The 16,868-nt window shown below is 37.8% G+C and overlaps 2 protein-coding genes across 2 annotated transcripts; one reads left to right on the plus strand and one right to left on the minus strand.

Moving 5' to 3' along the window:
* Nucleotides 1–2,001: 2,001 nt before the first annotated feature.
* On the minus strand, nucleotides 2,002–5,500 carry atp5po (ATP synthase peripheral stalk subunit OSCP). The gene is made up of 7 exons (XM_016488851.1): nucleotides 5,408–5,500; nucleotides 4,813–4,863; nucleotides 4,333–4,443; nucleotides 4,108–4,237; nucleotides 2,890–3,002; nucleotides 2,672–2,758; nucleotides 2,002–2,243 (listed from the first exon to the last, which is right to left on the minus strand). Exons 1-7 carry the CDS (start codon nucleotides 5,432–5,434, stop codon nucleotides 2,133–2,135), a joined length of 630 nt encoding a protein of 209 aa, XP_016344337.1. The 5' UTR covers nucleotides 5,435–5,500; the 3' UTR covers nucleotides 2,002–2,132.
* Nucleotides 5,501–6,589: 1,089 nt separating this feature from the next.
* LOC107690482 (sodium/myo-inositol cotransporter-like) lies at nucleotides 6,590–12,175 on the plus strand. The gene is made up of 2 exons (XM_016488837.1): nucleotides 6,590–6,835; nucleotides 9,598–12,175. Exon 2 carries the CDS (start codon nucleotides 9,874–9,876, stop codon nucleotides 12,001–12,003), a length of 2,130 nt encoding a protein of 709 aa, XP_016344323.1. The 5' UTR covers nucleotides 6,590–6,835; nucleotides 9,598–9,873; the 3' UTR covers nucleotides 12,004–12,175.
* The last annotated feature ends 4,693 nt before the right edge of the window (nucleotides 12,176–16,868 follow it).

Genomic DNA, 16,868 nt, shown 5'->3' on the forward strand with positions numbered 1-16,868 from the left:
AAAATATTAATGAAAGAAAGAAATATTTGAAAACCCAGAGAAATGACCAACTACAACTGCTAAATTGAAGTCAGTGGATAATTTTAAAATCGATAAATCATTTATAGAGACCAACATGTGGAATTAAATTTACAAAACAAAAAAATGAGCCAATATAAATATAGTATTTAATGTAGTGTTGCCAATGCAAAAAAAAAATAAAAAATCTTTAGTGTTTTTACCCTCATCATTTCCCCACGTAAATTAGGGCATAAATTTGCATTAACTTCCACACATTTGGTGTGTTGGCATTAAGGTCTAACTCAGTTGCAAAGGTAGTAAGGTTTAAAAGATTAAAAATTTCAAGAGAGAGTACAGTAAAAAGTTTGGACCAGGGGTGTCCAAACTCGGTCCTGGAGGGCCGGTGTCCAAAAGGGTTTAGCTCCAACCCCAATTAAACACACCTGAACCAGCTAATCAAGCTCTCACTAGGCATACTAGAACTTAGGCAGGTGTGTTGAGGCAAGTTGGAGCTAAACTCTGCAGGACACCGGCCCTCCAGGACCGAGTTTGGGCACTCCTGGTTTGAACACACCTTAATCAAGTTTTTCTTTATTTTTATCTTCAACATCGTATATTAATACTGAAGTCTTTGAAATTATGACAGAACAAATGTGTAATTATGTAGTCAACAAAAACGTGTTAAATAACCCAGAATATGTTTTATATTTTCGATTCTTCACAGTAGCCACCTTTTTCTTTGATGACAGCTTTGCACACTCTTGGCATTCTCTCAGTCAGCCTCATTAGGCAGTCACCTGGAATGGTTTTCCAACAAACTTGAAGGAGTTCCAAGAAGGGTTGAGTACTTGTTGGCTGCTTTTCCTTCACACTCTGGTCCAACTCATCCCAAAACATCTCAATTGGATTTAGATTGTATGATTGTGGAGGCCAGGCCATCTGATTAAGCTCTCCGTCACTCTCCTTCTTGGACAAATAGCTCTTACATAACCTAGAGGTGTGTTTGGGGTCATTGTCCTGTTGGAAAACAAATGATGGCCCCACTAAGTACAAACCAGATGGGATGGCATGTCGCTTCAAAACGCTGTGGTAGCCATGTTGGTTAAGTGTGCCCTCAGTTTTGACTCAAATTTGACTGTCATCAGCAACGCACCATCACACCTCCTATTCCATGCTTCAGAGTGGGAACCACATATTCAGAAACTGGCCGTTCACCCTCTCTACGTCTAACAAAGACACAGCAGTTAGAACCAAAAATCTCAAATTTGCACTCATCAGACCAAAGGACAGTTCGGTGTCAGAATGGGAAAAGCTGCCAATTTATCGGAATTTGATCTAATGTACCTTCCTTGTGTTTCCTGGACCAAACAAGTCCCTACTGCTTGTTTTTCCAAAGTAATGGTTTCTTTGCTGCAATTCTACCATGAAGGCCTGACTCTGTCTACTCTGAACTGTGAATGTTGAAATATGACTTGAACTCCAAGAAGCATTCATGTGGGCTGTAATCTGGGATGCTGTCAATAGGCAGTTTCTGAGGCTGGTAATTCTAATAAACATATCCTCTGCAGCAGAGGTAGCTCTTGGTCTTCCTTTTCTGGGATGGTCCTTATGAGAGCCAATTTCATTTGATGGTTTGGCGACTGCACTTGGAGATACATTCAAAGACCTTAATTTCTCAAAGTAATGATGGACTGTCTTTTCTCTTTACTTTACTGTTTTTTTTTACCATAATATGAATTTGTACAATATTTGTACAAATTCTTGAGGAAAACCAGCACCCCTCTGTTAGACAGCTGAAGATGGGCAGCCGCTAAAACAACAACGCAACGGCAATGTAACTCTTTCAAAGGGGTATGCTGATTTTCTATAGGCTCTGTGTGTGTGTGAGCGTGTATATATATTATATCATAGATAGATAGATAGATAGATAGATAGATAGATATAGATAGATAGATAGAATCATGTCATTTAATAAAAAGAATCTAAAAATAATAAACAAAGTTTAACGGTTACATAATATTTATTTTGAACACAACTGGACAAGCTCATAGAACTACACAACAGCAGAGAAATGTCGTTCTTTCTTCACCCACTGAATCTTGATTTGATTAGGTCTGGTCAGTCCACAGGACTTAGGTCTCCCTGATTAGCTTTGTGAGCTTCTGGACCTTTGTCTTGGTAGACATGTCCACATACTTATCACCAATGCTCACGATCATGCCCCCAAGGATAGAGGAATCAGACTGTGGGGAGGAGGAAGAGAAACACATTAAACATCTGTATTACATTGCAATAAATATAACAAACAACTTTGATAAAAACAATCATTTATTTTGTGTGGTCAATTTCACAAGGATGAGCAGACGACAAAACGGATACGAGCAAATGACAAAAGACATTAAATAGACAAGGTCATTTTCAAAAGGTTTCACCTAATTCTAACTCAATATGAACATTTTAGCACTCTTTCTCTGTTATGATACATTAGAAATGAAGCAAGGAAGTGAAGATTACAGTCTTTTTAAACCTTAGTGAAAAATAAAATCAAAACATTAGGCTCGCCTAAGTACTAGGGCTGCACGATTAATCGAATGTGATTGTCATGCACATTTTAGCCCTATAAGTTTATTTTAAAATAATCACTAAAATGAAGCCCAACAAGCTCTCCTACCTTGGTCTCAAGCTTGATGGTCTCTCCCTTTGCCAGGAAACCATTCAGTGCCATCTTCAGCTCTGCAAGATTAGCTTCATCCAGAGGCTGTTCACAAGGTTTAATTCAAAACTTCAATGAAAAAACCCATTCGAAACTTTTCATGCAGATCAGAAATCTTTTAAAACAAAACAAACAAAAAAAATATGTGTACAAACATACATGTATACACTGCTTACCTGTGCGGTGGTGACTGAGCATGTGACCTCTCCTCTGTGGGCACTCATCATTTTGCCAAAGGCTGTGATGACATCAGGGGTCAAGGTCAAGCGGCCATTTTCTGCTAGGACATCTGTAAACAAAAATAATTAAATATTCATATACAATACACTTTCAAACCCATAAAATGCTCTGAATTTTCTAAGTGCAACTATTATCAATTTCGATATTCATTTTTTATATAGGTCACGCTTCTACAGACTTTTCACTTAACATGTGCAAACTCTACTTGCACATTTATTTAATCACATCATAGTTCTCACTAGGCATGGGCCGGTATGAGATTTTGATGGGATGATAACCTTAAGCAAAAATATCACGGTTTCACGGTATTGTCGTTACAGCTTTAAAATGTGTTATTTTTTAAGTGACTGGTTAAAAAAAAATAAAAAATTTCCGCTGAACACAATATATTTTGTTTTTGAGGAACATACAGAATATTAGGAACAGTATGATTTGTTTCTTTTTTCTTTGATTTGTTTGCTAAAAAGAAGAAAAATAAAGACTGACATCTTTATTTAACCTAAATCTGTAATTACAGTTATTTAATTTTAGTTATATAATTCATATACATATAATTTATATCATTTCATATCATTTAGTTATAGAATTTCACATACATAATTTGATTTAATAATAACCCAATTTGAAGCAAAAACAGAATGTTCTGTTCTGACTAGCTTTGTGAAATTATACTACATGCCTGAACGAAGCAAACAGCAGAAGCTCTGAATGAGACGCAGATTCATATTTTCACATACATGACATTTTGGAAAATGATTGCATTGCAACGCAGTTAGTGCAAGTCCAGAACAGAGACGAGTTGCAATAAGACAAAAAACAGCCGGTTGCCGATTGCGTAAGTTCCAGGGGAAGCTACTTAAGTTCGGCCGTCCTACACACACGTGACTGACAGCTCGCTCGCACCAACAGGAGGAGGAGGGTTGTGTTACTCTCTACACTGCACTCAACCTGAGGGATTCCTACACTTTCAGTCTTTGAGGAGACATGAAAAACAGCGCATACCGCAGGAACGGTATAACGGAAAATATTAGCGGTTTTGAAACCATGACATTTTCAAATCGCGGTATACCTTGAAACCGGTAATCGGCACATGCCTAGTTCTCACTGAATCAACCTGTGATACAGAGAGAATAATGGCTGGTCAGAAAACTCACTGATGAGGTTGATGGTGATGGGGGAGAGTTTTGCCTTGGTCAAAGCATCAATGAAAGTCTTCTGTTTGACGCTGCGTTTCACATGGGGGTTCATCACGATACTTGACAGCTTAGGATCCTTAATCAGGCTCTAGGAAGTGGGAAAATGAAAGATAAGCCAGAACTATTGAAGCATCGTGTAAAACAAGCACAAACAAAGAGAGGGAAATCCAAAGTGAAACTCACAAATACATGTCCAAGCTCCTGTTCAACCTTATCAAGGCTCTTCTGCTTGCTGGCAGCAGAGAACAGGGCAGTAGCATAACGTCCCTCCACCCCATAGACCTGGATAGGGGGCTGAAGAAACATACTATGGTAAGAATGCAGCCTGGTGTGCAAAAAACGCTTACACTATTACAGAGTGATTAAATAAATACATTAAAAAAAAATCAAAGACATCTGAAAGCTTATAACTACTTTGGCATCATGTCACAGTTTATACAGCAAATGCATCAGAATTAAAACGTGCAGTTGAATCAACACCGAAATAAATTAAATACTATTACACAAAGAAATCTCTGTGCATTTCACAAAATACTATATAGTTACTATAAATGTCAGTACTGCAGAATTACACTTATACAGAGTAAAATGTTTTCAGAATATGTCATAGTAACTTTTTCCCTGGTATATAATGTTACTTAAAATGAATTACTTTTTTTTTACCTTGACAAGTTTTGCTGCTGGTCGGATCACAGAGGTGCTAAACTGACGCACCTGCACAGAGATGAAGAAAATAACATGCATTAAGATTTATCAAACATGACAGACACGACCTGGTTATAAATATAAATTCTAAGCTTTTGATTTCAGCAGTGTCACTTATTGCGTTTCAAAACTGCATCATATCACTTCTATAGCGTTCTCACTTCTTATAGGTTTTAAAACGTATGTCCAATCTCATTTTCAGTGTTTAAGCAAATAATGAGCATATTTGGAGCACAGATTCATCAGGTCCTTTGCAATACAAGCAAATAAATAAATGTAGCTAATGCAACTCAAAATGAGAGATGCTAGCGAACATATTAACTATATAGTGGATTGTTAATCTCTCACAAGAGCACACGGTTTGGATGACTGTAGCGTTTCATGTCGCAGATAAGACACTGAGTGTCAAGGCCTCGTTCAGTTATCAGACAAATCATGTTGGTTCCAAAGGTCAAATAATTTCAGTTTTAAAAGATTACATAGATTTAACTACACCAAGTCAAACATCTCGTGGTTTTTCATACAAACACCAAGGTTCATCAGAATGTCATACCTGCAGCCCCACTCCAAACGCTGCCATTTTCTCCTGCGACTGTGTAGGTCAAAGCACTGCGCAGTGCGCATGCGCGAAACTCTCGGAAGAAATACGCAAGAGCTCCGCTCATGCATTGTGGGAAATGTGGTTAGTCATATCAGTGGAAAATTACTCGGAAAGATTATATATTGTTGTCTCGTCTGAATCAACGTGTGTGAAGCGTCTTGAGTTAAATTCTTATGTAGCATTCATCTTAAATCTGGTGGTCAGTCCAAAATCAAATCAATTTATTTTTACCGAACCTGATATACTGGTATTACAGAGGCTTGGACGCATACTTAAAGATCACAGTTCTTAACTTCCAATCTTGTGTTTATTATTGTAAAGCGACAAAGGTCATTGCTGACTGCAGGCAGAATGTCTTTGTCTAAAAAAAAAAAATAAATAAAAAAAAAATTCATTCATATTGGCATTACCTCACCTCGGCTGATTTGGAATAACACCTTTATCTTACATGATTGCAATTTAATTGCACTGCACTTTTTCATCTGTTCATTGTGTGTGAAGACAGATGCAGCTCAGCCCATGAGCAAGAAGGTCATATGACATCATGTCAAAAAATGATCTTGATCCTTTCACCCAGATACAGACTATTGATAAAGATATAACATAAGCAATGAGTAATTGTGTTTATTTTTATGTTTTACTTCAGCTTTAATGTGAAGCTGGATACTTCGGTTGCACCTGTGGGATCTGTTAATTGACTAGAATTCTATTTATTTACTTTACTAATTCGTGATGACAGAAAGGCTGTAAAATCTATTGCTATGTTGGATGGAATGATAGCATGCATACACTAAAACTAAAGTAAACGAACTTAGTAAAGAACATTCTTAATGAGCATTATAACAAGGAACCTTATGGTGCATTTCCAGATTTGTTCTTTTGACTGCAAAATCTAAGAGGCTTAGAATTAGCCTTTCCACAGACTGTGTCTCCATGAGTCTTGAAGTTTTGATCGTGGCTAAAGAGGGCGATTTCTAGTAGTTTCCATTATTAAGTAAGGGACTACAAGAAGTAATAAATCATGAAACAAAGGCTCGTTTAGAACAGACTCTGTTGTGAGATGTGACGGGCGTGGCTTACTATGCAAATTACCCTCAAATGGCTATGACACGTTTACACACCAAATATACCAGGGCGTTTACAGCGGAAGATAAGAGTGGATGGACGTTTATAAAAGGCGCGTGTGGGGAACCATTAATTCCGAAGGAATTAAATCTTCAATTTCTGAACTTTTAAAAGACCTCTTCTGACAACTAACATATCCTGCATCCTCAGTCAGAAACTGATGTAGATGATCACTTCACTTGGAGCCGTTCGATCATCTATAAACACGCGCTGATCAGTTCTTGATTTCAACACTAACGGTATATCATGAAAATGGTAAGTTGTATCTCAAGTGTAACCATTGTATTAATCAAACAGCAATTTTGAATGTAATTAAACCAATGATCTTTGCAAACTTGGAATTGTAAACAGACTGTGTTTGTTGCGGCGTACAAATGCGCCGCATTTGAAGAATTTCGTCATTCAGTAGTGCAATAGGCTATAAATAATCAATACGTCTTGAATTAAATGGGTATAGTTCATTTAAAATGGAGCAAGGAGGCGTGGCATCATTCACCTTTATTATTTAACATCTTTGAAAATGAATGATGATGGAGACTGTTAAAGTCGTACAGATTTTCTTGGTCGCTACAAAAATATTATGGCATAAAGCGTCGTTCTGTCCGGCGAGCGCTGCTTCTAGAAATTTCGCAGTGGGTTGGTGTTGTAGCCTGTCACTCTGTAAAATTCCACGCCGAAAGAATCGACACAATTCCCAACACGATATGAGTGTCAATACGCAGCGTAATAGGGCATTGTTTTTAATAGGGTCGATTTTGTCATCCATCCTTGAAGAACTAGTTCTCTTCAATATTTACTGTCATGTATGTTTGTTTATATGTTGAAAGTCGTTGCCACTTGTTACTAGAGCACGTTTGAGGTTGAAGTGAGGTGCTGCAAATGGAAATTTTCCATCTTGCCCACCCCAAGTCTCTTTCCTTTCCCCCCCTTGGCCAACCAGAGGATCCATAAGGAGATTATCACGGTCTGGCTGGTTGTTAGGGATCTGATGGTGCATTCAAAAATGAAAATGATGTCATCATTCACTCACCCTTTTTGACTCTTTCTTGGATTTGTTAGGCAGAATATTTGTGACAGTCAAGGTCACCATTCACTTTCAATTGCATCGTTTTCTATACATCAAACTTAATGATTACCAAGACTTGCATTCTACCTAACAAATCTTTTCGTGTTCCACTTAAAAAAGGTCATATGAGGTTTGGAAGGATAAGGGTCAGTAAATGAATTTGGTTAGCTGTCCCTTTAAGATCTAGCTGACTTTGTGTTTTGTCATTTGTGATGTGTTGTCAGTTATGCTAAGTTTATATCAATGCTGATGAGCAAATGCAACCTGATAACATCAGCACAAGCCCTGTCATACAATTGGTATCATGGTAGTGCTTTGATACACAGAGAAGGCCATGGTGGGTTGTAATCATTATCTCTTAATGTGTATATACAGTAATTCTATGTCTCAAAGAATATGCACATATCTGAGAAAACTGTACAAGTGAAAACCTCATGAAGTACAGATAGAGCATAACTTACCTGTTTTATAAAAAGCTTGGGCTATGAAAAGGAATGTAAGGAGGAATGGTGGACTTTTTTCCATCATGTGAATTTAACCTAGATTGGTGATAAGGGATTTTGTTTGGTAAGGGTTGGGCACTTGGCTCCCCATGTTGGGCTATAATGTAAGAGGAACTGAGTTGGCATTTTTCTGACATCATGCATCAGATACATATGTGATATGCATATTAAGTGTGTTACAGGAGCAATTTCACAGTAATACCAATAGGTGGCAGCAGTCACTGCTTATTTACATTTCTTGAGGATTTTTTTGTTTTGTTTATGGGCATAAGCATCTGGTCGTGTGTTTTACCATTGATTACTTTTAAATCTTTGTTTCTCATTTCCATTTTAAACCTCAGCAGTAATATGACTAAACTGATTGGATAGTTGGCAGGGCTGTTGCAGTCTGACCTTTAGCTTGCTGTTAGATATCATAGGATGTTAAGTTAGCTGTCAGAACCAACCAGTGTAGTGTTATGTAATAATCTGCCCTATGATTCACAAGGAATTAGTGCCTGAAGTCCGAGCTGGTATAGTTTCAAATGGCAGAGCCATGGATTGGAAAGTGATGCGGCACATATGCGTATGTGTTGCGTAGGTTATGCACACAAAACAGCCAGGCAGTGATTATTGGAGACCAAGATGTAATAACACATGCATATAATGTATAACACATGTATAATAACACGTGTAATAACACATTATGTAATAAGTTTATGTACAAAATAAATAAATACACATCCAGTCAAAAAAATGTAGCTAAATTCTTACACATGTTGAAAGTGAGGTTTAACAAATGTGGGATAAACAATTGTTTTAATAAAGATTGAAAGGAGAAATTGATTATTATGATAAATATTTGTTGTTATTATCATTTTGTTATCATATATTTGAATGAATGGACAAACAGTGAATTAAACAGTGTTTATATTTCTGTTATTAATTAAATTAATTAATTAATTAATTAAGGATGCACTGCCACTGATATTAAAATTCTATATGAATTTAGCAAGCATGACATTATAATGATTAATTATAATAATTTTGAGATTCGCTGAAGGTTGTATTTAACAGTTTTATTAGTGTTTTAAAATATTAAGTGAGGGAAAGTTAAGCGAAATGTAAAATAAGGGAAATGTGAATGCACAATTAAATAACCAATCTTGTCGAATACCAATAAATCAGTAAAATGTTTAAAATCATCCAATTACTAATTTGGTACCAGCATAAATATTGTGCATCATTTCTGTTTTCTGCCTTTGTAAATCTTTGTATATTCCTCAACAGAATAACAACCGTAGCAATGATATAAATGAAATCTTTATCAAAATGCTATTTTCCTGTTTTGTGGTGATTATAGTCAGTGGCTAGTAATAATGAATGGGACGGGGAAAAGTCTTTTGATCCACACTTGATCTAATGCATGCCCTGTCTCTCTCTCTTTCTTTGTGTTTGCTGTCTTGCAGGAATGTAAACTCTTACCATTTCTAGACCAGAAGCCAGAGACATCCTCCCCAAAATAACTCTTGTGCTTCATGAGAGCACCGTTGGATAACCAATCAAATCAAAACCAAACACAGACCAAATAGAAATTCATCTGAAAGATGGCGGATGCTTCAGTTTCCTTCTAGAAAGACAGCAAACCAAAGGAATAAGAGGTTTTTATTTTGCTTGCATCTTTGCCCAAATAAGCCAAAATTATTTCAGACAATTGCATTTTGAACTGTGATAGTAGCTTAAACATGTTAAAAACGGGACCAGCGATGGAGGCAGTGGATATTGCAGTTGTTGCACTTTATTTTGTCCTTGTGCTTGCCATTGGTCTCCTCTCCATGTGGAAGGCCAATCGTAGCACTGTCAGTGGCTACTTCCTGGCAGGTCGGAATATGAATTGGGTGGTGATCGGTGCCTCACTGTTTGTCAGCAACATCGGCAGCGAGCATTTCATTGGACTTGCTGGTTCTGGTGCAGCCAGTGGTTTTGCAGTGGGTGCCTGGGAGTTCAATGCCCTCCTGCTTCTGCAGCTGCTCGGTTGGGTGTTCGTCCCAGTCTACATCTACTCTGGAGTTTACACCATGCCAGAGTACCTCTCCAAGCGCTATGGAGGCAAGCGGCTAAAGGTTTACTTCGCAGCCCTCTCACTTCTACTGTACATTTTTACTAAACTCTCAGTGGACTTGTACGCAGGAGCTCTTTTCATCCAGGAGTCTCTTGGCTGGAATCTCTACCTGTCGATCATCTTGCTTATCTCCATGACCGCCTTGCTGACAGTAACCGGTGGACTGGCAGCTGTGATCTACACAGACACTCTGCAGGCCGTGCTCATGATTGGCGGTGCGTTAACCCTTACCATCATCAGCCTGGTCAAGGTAGGCGGTTTGGAAGGGGTGCGGGAAAAATACATGGAGGCGATCCCCAACGTCACAGCCATCCTGGCTAACAGCAACTTCAGCTTTCAGTACACAAACTCCTGCCGAATTCATCCCAAGCCAGATTCCCTCAAGCTCCTACGAGGGCCGCTTGATGAGGACATCCCTTGGCCAGGCTTCCTTTTGGGTCAAACACCCTCATCCATTTGGTACTGGTGTGCTGACCAGGTCATTGTCCAGAGAGTGTTAGCTGCCAAGAATATCGCCCATGCTAAAGGCTCCACACTTATGGCGGGAATGCTTAAGGTCCTTCCTATGTTCATCATCGTTATTCCAGGAATGATCTCCCGAATATTGTTCCCCGATGAGCTGGCATGCATCGGACCAGAGCACTGCATGACTGTGTGTGGCAGTCAGGCTGGCTGTTCCAACATCGCCTACCCTCGGCTGGTCATGAACGTGATGCCGGTGGGTCTCAGAGGGTTGATGATGGCTGTGATGATCGCTGCCCTCATGAGTGACCTGGATTCGATTTTTAACAGCGCTAGCACCATCTTCACATTAGACATTTATAAAATGCTGCGTGTATGTGCCTCCTCCTGTGAGCTGGTGGTCGTCGGCAGGTTGTTTGTGATATTCATGGTGACTATCAGCATCGCTTGGGTGCCTGCCATTATTGAGATGCAAGGTGGCCAGATGTACTTGTACATTCAGGAAATGGCAGGATACCTCACGCCTCCCATTGCTGCCCTCTTTCTGCTTGGAGTCTTCTGGAAACGTTGCAATGAGACCGGCGCATTTTGGGGCAGCATGACTGGGTTCGTACTAGGCACCGCCCGCCTCTTCCTTGGGTTTATATATCGTGAGCCAAAATGTGACCAGCAGGATGAACGCCCGGCTTTCATCACACATGTCCACTACATGTACATTGCCGCCGGGCTGTTTTGGATCTCTGGGCTGGTGGCTGTGTGTGTCAGTCTGTGCACATCACCCCTAGAAGAGGAGAAGATCAAGCGTACCACAATCTGGGGCTTGAAAGAACTTAAGCGCCTTCCTGTGACAGAACGAGAGGAGATGTACAAACTCACTAATGGCAGTGGCAACGGTGTTCTCAAGAAAGATGTTCCTGAAGACATCCAGAAGGAGAGATGTCTTGATGGGGCTGACATGAAACTCCTTATGCCCTCCTCTTGTGACCAAGATCCCATGACCCCCAGCACAGAGGCATCCACGCCGATGGAGCTGTATGCCAATGGTCATGCAGATCTTGTAAAACAGAAGAATCAAGGCAAGTGTGATGAAGAGAGCTGCCTTCAAGTGTCTGACTGGATTTGTTGTCACAAAGAGAAAACGTCTGTTATCGAACCCAAAGTCATTGAAGTAGATGAAGGAGCTGTACTTGAAATGCTTTATGAACCTCCTAAGATCAAGATCTTACTTAACGTAGGCCTGGTATTCGTCTGTTCACTGGGTGTTTTCATGTTTGTGTACTTCTCCTTGTAATATGCTGATCTTGCAGTACCGTAAGGCCTGTGTGAAAGACAGCATATTTATATGAATTATTTGTTAATACAAGCCATTTAGGGTCTGTAATATTTACAGTGTGGTTTATCTTTCTTTTTATAACTTCCCTTTAGGGACTCTAAGCATTTTGAATCATACTGATAGAAGTTATTTGTTCTTTGCCTTGGCTCTGTCACACCTCCTTGAAAATGTTCAACTCTTCTTTGTGGTATGTTGATGATCAAATGTGTTGTTGAAACGGTAGCTTTTTTATAGTTGGTTGAGCTAAGCTAATGAGAATATACTATTTTTTTTCCTTGGTGAATTTTGCCTTAATGTGTACACTCCTCCAAACCGGAAGGAGGTCAGTTTTTTGCCTCAAGTAATTTTTTTTTCTCAACAGACCACTTATATACTAGTACTTAAATGTGTAAGGAATTTGTCTTTTGTATATGCATTTGTAATTGTAAGCACACTCTTAGGAATACCAAATTTCTAAAACTTGACCTCACTTGTAAATGTGTCAACTGTGTAACTGGAATATTGTTTCCAAAGTTTTAATGTTAAATGGAAATTGTGAAAATTATACATTTTAAGTTAGAAAAGGTGAGAAATTTATCATGATGTCAAAGTCTTTATTTAAAATAAAAACTTTTGCAAAAAAAAAAAACCATATCACTAAGGTGTTGTGCCGTCTGATTAAACCTGGTACCTTGATGTACATTCCCAAATACAAGTGTTTAGGTCCATTCATGTAAATTGTAACTGTAACTCTGTATGCAATTTGCTTTAATTTCTTTGTATTTATAGCTGCTTTAATTGGACAAAAACAAAACACCAAAATGCCTTTTGTGTAGAGCATAAGCTGTAAAGACACTGCTTTGTCTTCATTTTGGGAATTTAACAGTTAATGTGAAAAGACTTCCACTACAAAACAACGCAACTATAAAACACAGACTGGTTATGTGGATGTTACTAAATGACCATCAGAACCGCCACAGGAAAGACTTGCTAGCTAGAGAACACAATCATTAATGTGTTAATAACTGATATCATAACTGATATTATGATATCCCAAAACGGGTCATTAAGACTGGGATGTCCAATTTTGATTGCTGTGTAAAATAGTATCTTGTTCTTCTAGAAGAAGAAGAATTTGATTGTGGCTGCAGTAACAGGCATTGCCTGTTGTTGATCTGCTGTTGAATGCACTATTTGTTCAGACAAAGGGGAACTGCTGGATGGCCTTACTGAATATGAGATGTGCGTGAGGGATTTTCTAGACAGATGTAACTTCTTTATTAAGTACAAGTTCACAATGTTGTATTAAAACCTTGAAAAGCCCTTAATTGTAATGAAATTTGAATTCAGAAGTTATGTCAAAAGAGTTATATGGAGAGGTGCAACATTTTTTTTTTTATCATTCCAAATAAAATTAGATCGGGATAAAGTCATTGGAGGGCTATTGTTTTACATTGTAAATGAAATCTATGTAAATCACTCTGTGTATTTAAATCCATTTGTGTACAAATAATCTTTTTGTAAAAAAGGTACATTAATAAAAAGAAAATGTTCAATAGAGATTTGTTCATTTATATTTATTTTCCCCAAATTAATGGTTTGGTTTTTGACTGGTTCTTGTGAATGTTACTGAAGTGATTCCTATTTCTTTGCAGCTATCAGCTCATCTTATTTTTACTTGTAGCTTCATTCTCAATCTCAGAGTAAAAAATCACAGTCATATCACTGCTTAAACTGGAATGAAATAACTTAAGGGTAAATTTACAAAGCTTAGGAACTGTTGTGATTATCTGAAGCCTAATTAATTCAGATTAATTGTTCTCATAATCCAAACCTGACATGATCTCCTTGAAATTATAAAATAAATGTTCAGTTTTCATGTGTTGTTTGTGGTAGACCTTATGCTCCAACAGAACATCTTTTAGCACACACTGAACACTTGTGCATAATATATGTCCTTTTTTTCTGGCAGTGCCACACTACTTGCTTAAGGGTGTGGAAGTGATTGTTGGTTTTGGATACACCACAGATTTTCAAACCAACACCCAAAGTTTTTAAATATTTATCCATGCATTTAATAGTGAAATGATTTTTTTTATCGAAGGCACTTATACAGTATGTTGTTTGTTTGTGTTTGATAATGCGAATTTTAATTGACCGTTACATTATTTCATTTAACATCACTCTCTGAGGTACTTTTTTAAACACGGCCTTTCATAACAACAAAAGGGTTTTGTGTTTATTTGGTTTTATTTGTTTTCAGTAGCTCGTTTTGTTTGTATCATTTGTCTTTGAATAGTGTATAGCTTCCAGATATTTCTGTTGTGTGATTTAGCGTGTGTACATTTATTATGATTCCTTGTGTTGTAGAAATCGGGCTTTATCGATTCATTGTGATGAGTTCCATGAGCTAAAAAGATGCATATGGAGTTTATTGCTTTAAATCTTTGATCTTATCAGAAATACGCAAATGATTTGTACATTGTACATTTGCTACTTTTATTATCAAAAGTTGCGGATGAATAAAAAGACATTAATTTGAGAAGAACAAACTGTATGAGCTTGGTTATTTGACATTAAATCTTATATATTGTGTCATTTACTTGTATGTTGTTGAGCTTTTAATTATTTAATTCCTTTGTCCTCTTCCAAACAATTGACGCAAACACCACTGCATTTCAAAATGAGAGTTTTATAGTCTTGTTTATCAGTCATTCGTGGCTCTGTAATGTCTTGTAGAAATGATGATCCTGTCTTGTAATATGACATTACAATAGCACGCCATCTAAATACTGCATGAAGTTATTTAGTAGGGCTGGGCAAAAAAAAATCGATTTTTCGATATATCGTTTTTTAAAATGTGGTCGATTCAAATCGAATCGAATTGGAACATCTGAATCGATACCCAGCCCTATTATTTAGTCCTGTTGATTTCCCGCTAAATGATTATTCTGCATGATAATCTATCTACAGTATAAAGACAATTACTCCTATATATACACATAGACAGAGTATCAACCATTTGAATAATATACACACGTTAGCTGTAAAATCACTCAGTAGGTTATATTAGCAGAACTATATAGACACTAGTGGTCTACGTAAAATATAAATTTGTCTTTGAAAGAATATAAAATAAAGATTTCAGATTATGCATTGCTTTGAAGTGAACTGTAAAGGAAAAAGTGTTTTGCAGTGCTCTCTCTTTCCCCCACAGCATGACAGTTTGTATCTGTGCACAGTAGTTTTCCACTGACAGCTTCCATTTATTTTGCATTCAAATGCATGTTAGGAATGGAGGTGACTGAGTGGAAAACTTTCTCGAGGATGAAAATGCGTAGGTGAATAAATGTTTTGAGCTAACCTCCATCTCGCAGCTTTGTTTGGCAAAGCCCTGCAGGTTATTAGGGTGTGTCAGTACTCTATTTGATGTTTCTAAGAAATATAAAAAACTGGAACAATGTTCCAAGAATCTGTTTTGACAACGTTCAAAATACATGAAAATCACAATCTAAATGTAGCGAGCTCTTCAAACTGAGCCGATGCAGTAGATCCTGTGGCTTGGCGTTTCACCTGCATGGGAGATTCAACAATACTGGTCGAATTGAAGGGATAGCCTTGTCTAACCTGAGTCTAGCGCTAATAAGGACAAATTCTCTATCCATATCTGGTTTGAACTTACTACTTGTCCATGAGCAAAAAAAAAAAAAAAACCCAAAGTATTATGACAGGACTGTTGGACTTGAAACTGATGTCTAATGAGTAGTACTGGGCAGTTTGATTGCATCCATTCAACAGGCGATATTTTACCTCTTCCGTACCACTCAGCCTAACAGCATCTTATCAGATATAGAGCTATTCTATATGAAAACTTAAACTCTTTTATTTGCGCCACTGTTTGGTTAATGTTACTATGACCTCTTTTTCTACCTCTGTATTTCCTCCTGAGGCTGGTGCTGCTACTACAGACAGTGGAAAAGTACTGGCAAAACAATACCGTGGGCTGCTCTTTGTTCATTGTTGCAGCAGGAGAGCAACAGTGAAAAACAACAAATCTATTTCAGCATGTATTACACATGCACATTTGGACTGACCACTTCATTTTTACAACTAAAGGTGATAGCTGTGTGAATTGCACTCATAGCAGAATAGGTCACTCCAGTTAATGACCAATTTAAATAAGAGAATGCACTTTGCATGCAAATAAGGTGCAAGCAAGGGTGATTGTTAGTAACTGTAATTCAGAAAGCATATTTTAAAGTCTATGTAAAGGCAATTTAGCAAATTGTTTCTAAACACACAAGTGTTAGAAATATATTGCTGAAAACGCGTTACAAAGACTGTGAATGATGTCATACTGAATTGTGGAGTTAGAACGTTAAATAGTTTTTCACCATTTTTGTGTTCATGAATTTTTTGGGCGGGCCTGAAATCATGGCTAGGTGATGCACTGGAGCTACTAATCATGGCCCTTCCCCTTAATCCTTTCAAAGCTTTCAGGTTTGAAAATGAGAGGCGCACAGCACAGCCTTTTTTTGGTAGACTTTTTTTAATTTAGAAAAGAGCACTGCGTTTTTTTTTTCATGTTGTAGGAAACTGTCATGTTAGCAGAAACTAACAATAAAGCTCCGGGTAACCCGTGACAGCCACCACAAGTTTCTCCATCATTGCAGTCTCCGGACATTCCCTGCAACTGTAAACTTCGGTCACCACAACAGAAGGCCTGCCTCTCCATTCATTTGATTGGACAATGGAAAAAAACGCGAATGCCGTTGCGGCTTTTTTGCTCAGAGTTGATTTTTTTTCAGCTTCAGGCACTCAGAGTGCTCCTACAAAAACACGAG

The sequence above is a fragment of the Sinocyclocheilus anshuiensis genome, unplaced genomic scaffold, assembly GCF_001515605.1.
Source record: "Sinocyclocheilus anshuiensis isolate Anshui unplaced genomic scaffold, SAMN03320099.WGS_v1.1 scaffold2512, whole genome shotgun sequence".
Lineage (NCBI taxonomy): Eukaryota > Metazoa > Chordata > Actinopteri > Cypriniformes > Cyprinidae > Sinocyclocheilus > Sinocyclocheilus anshuiensis.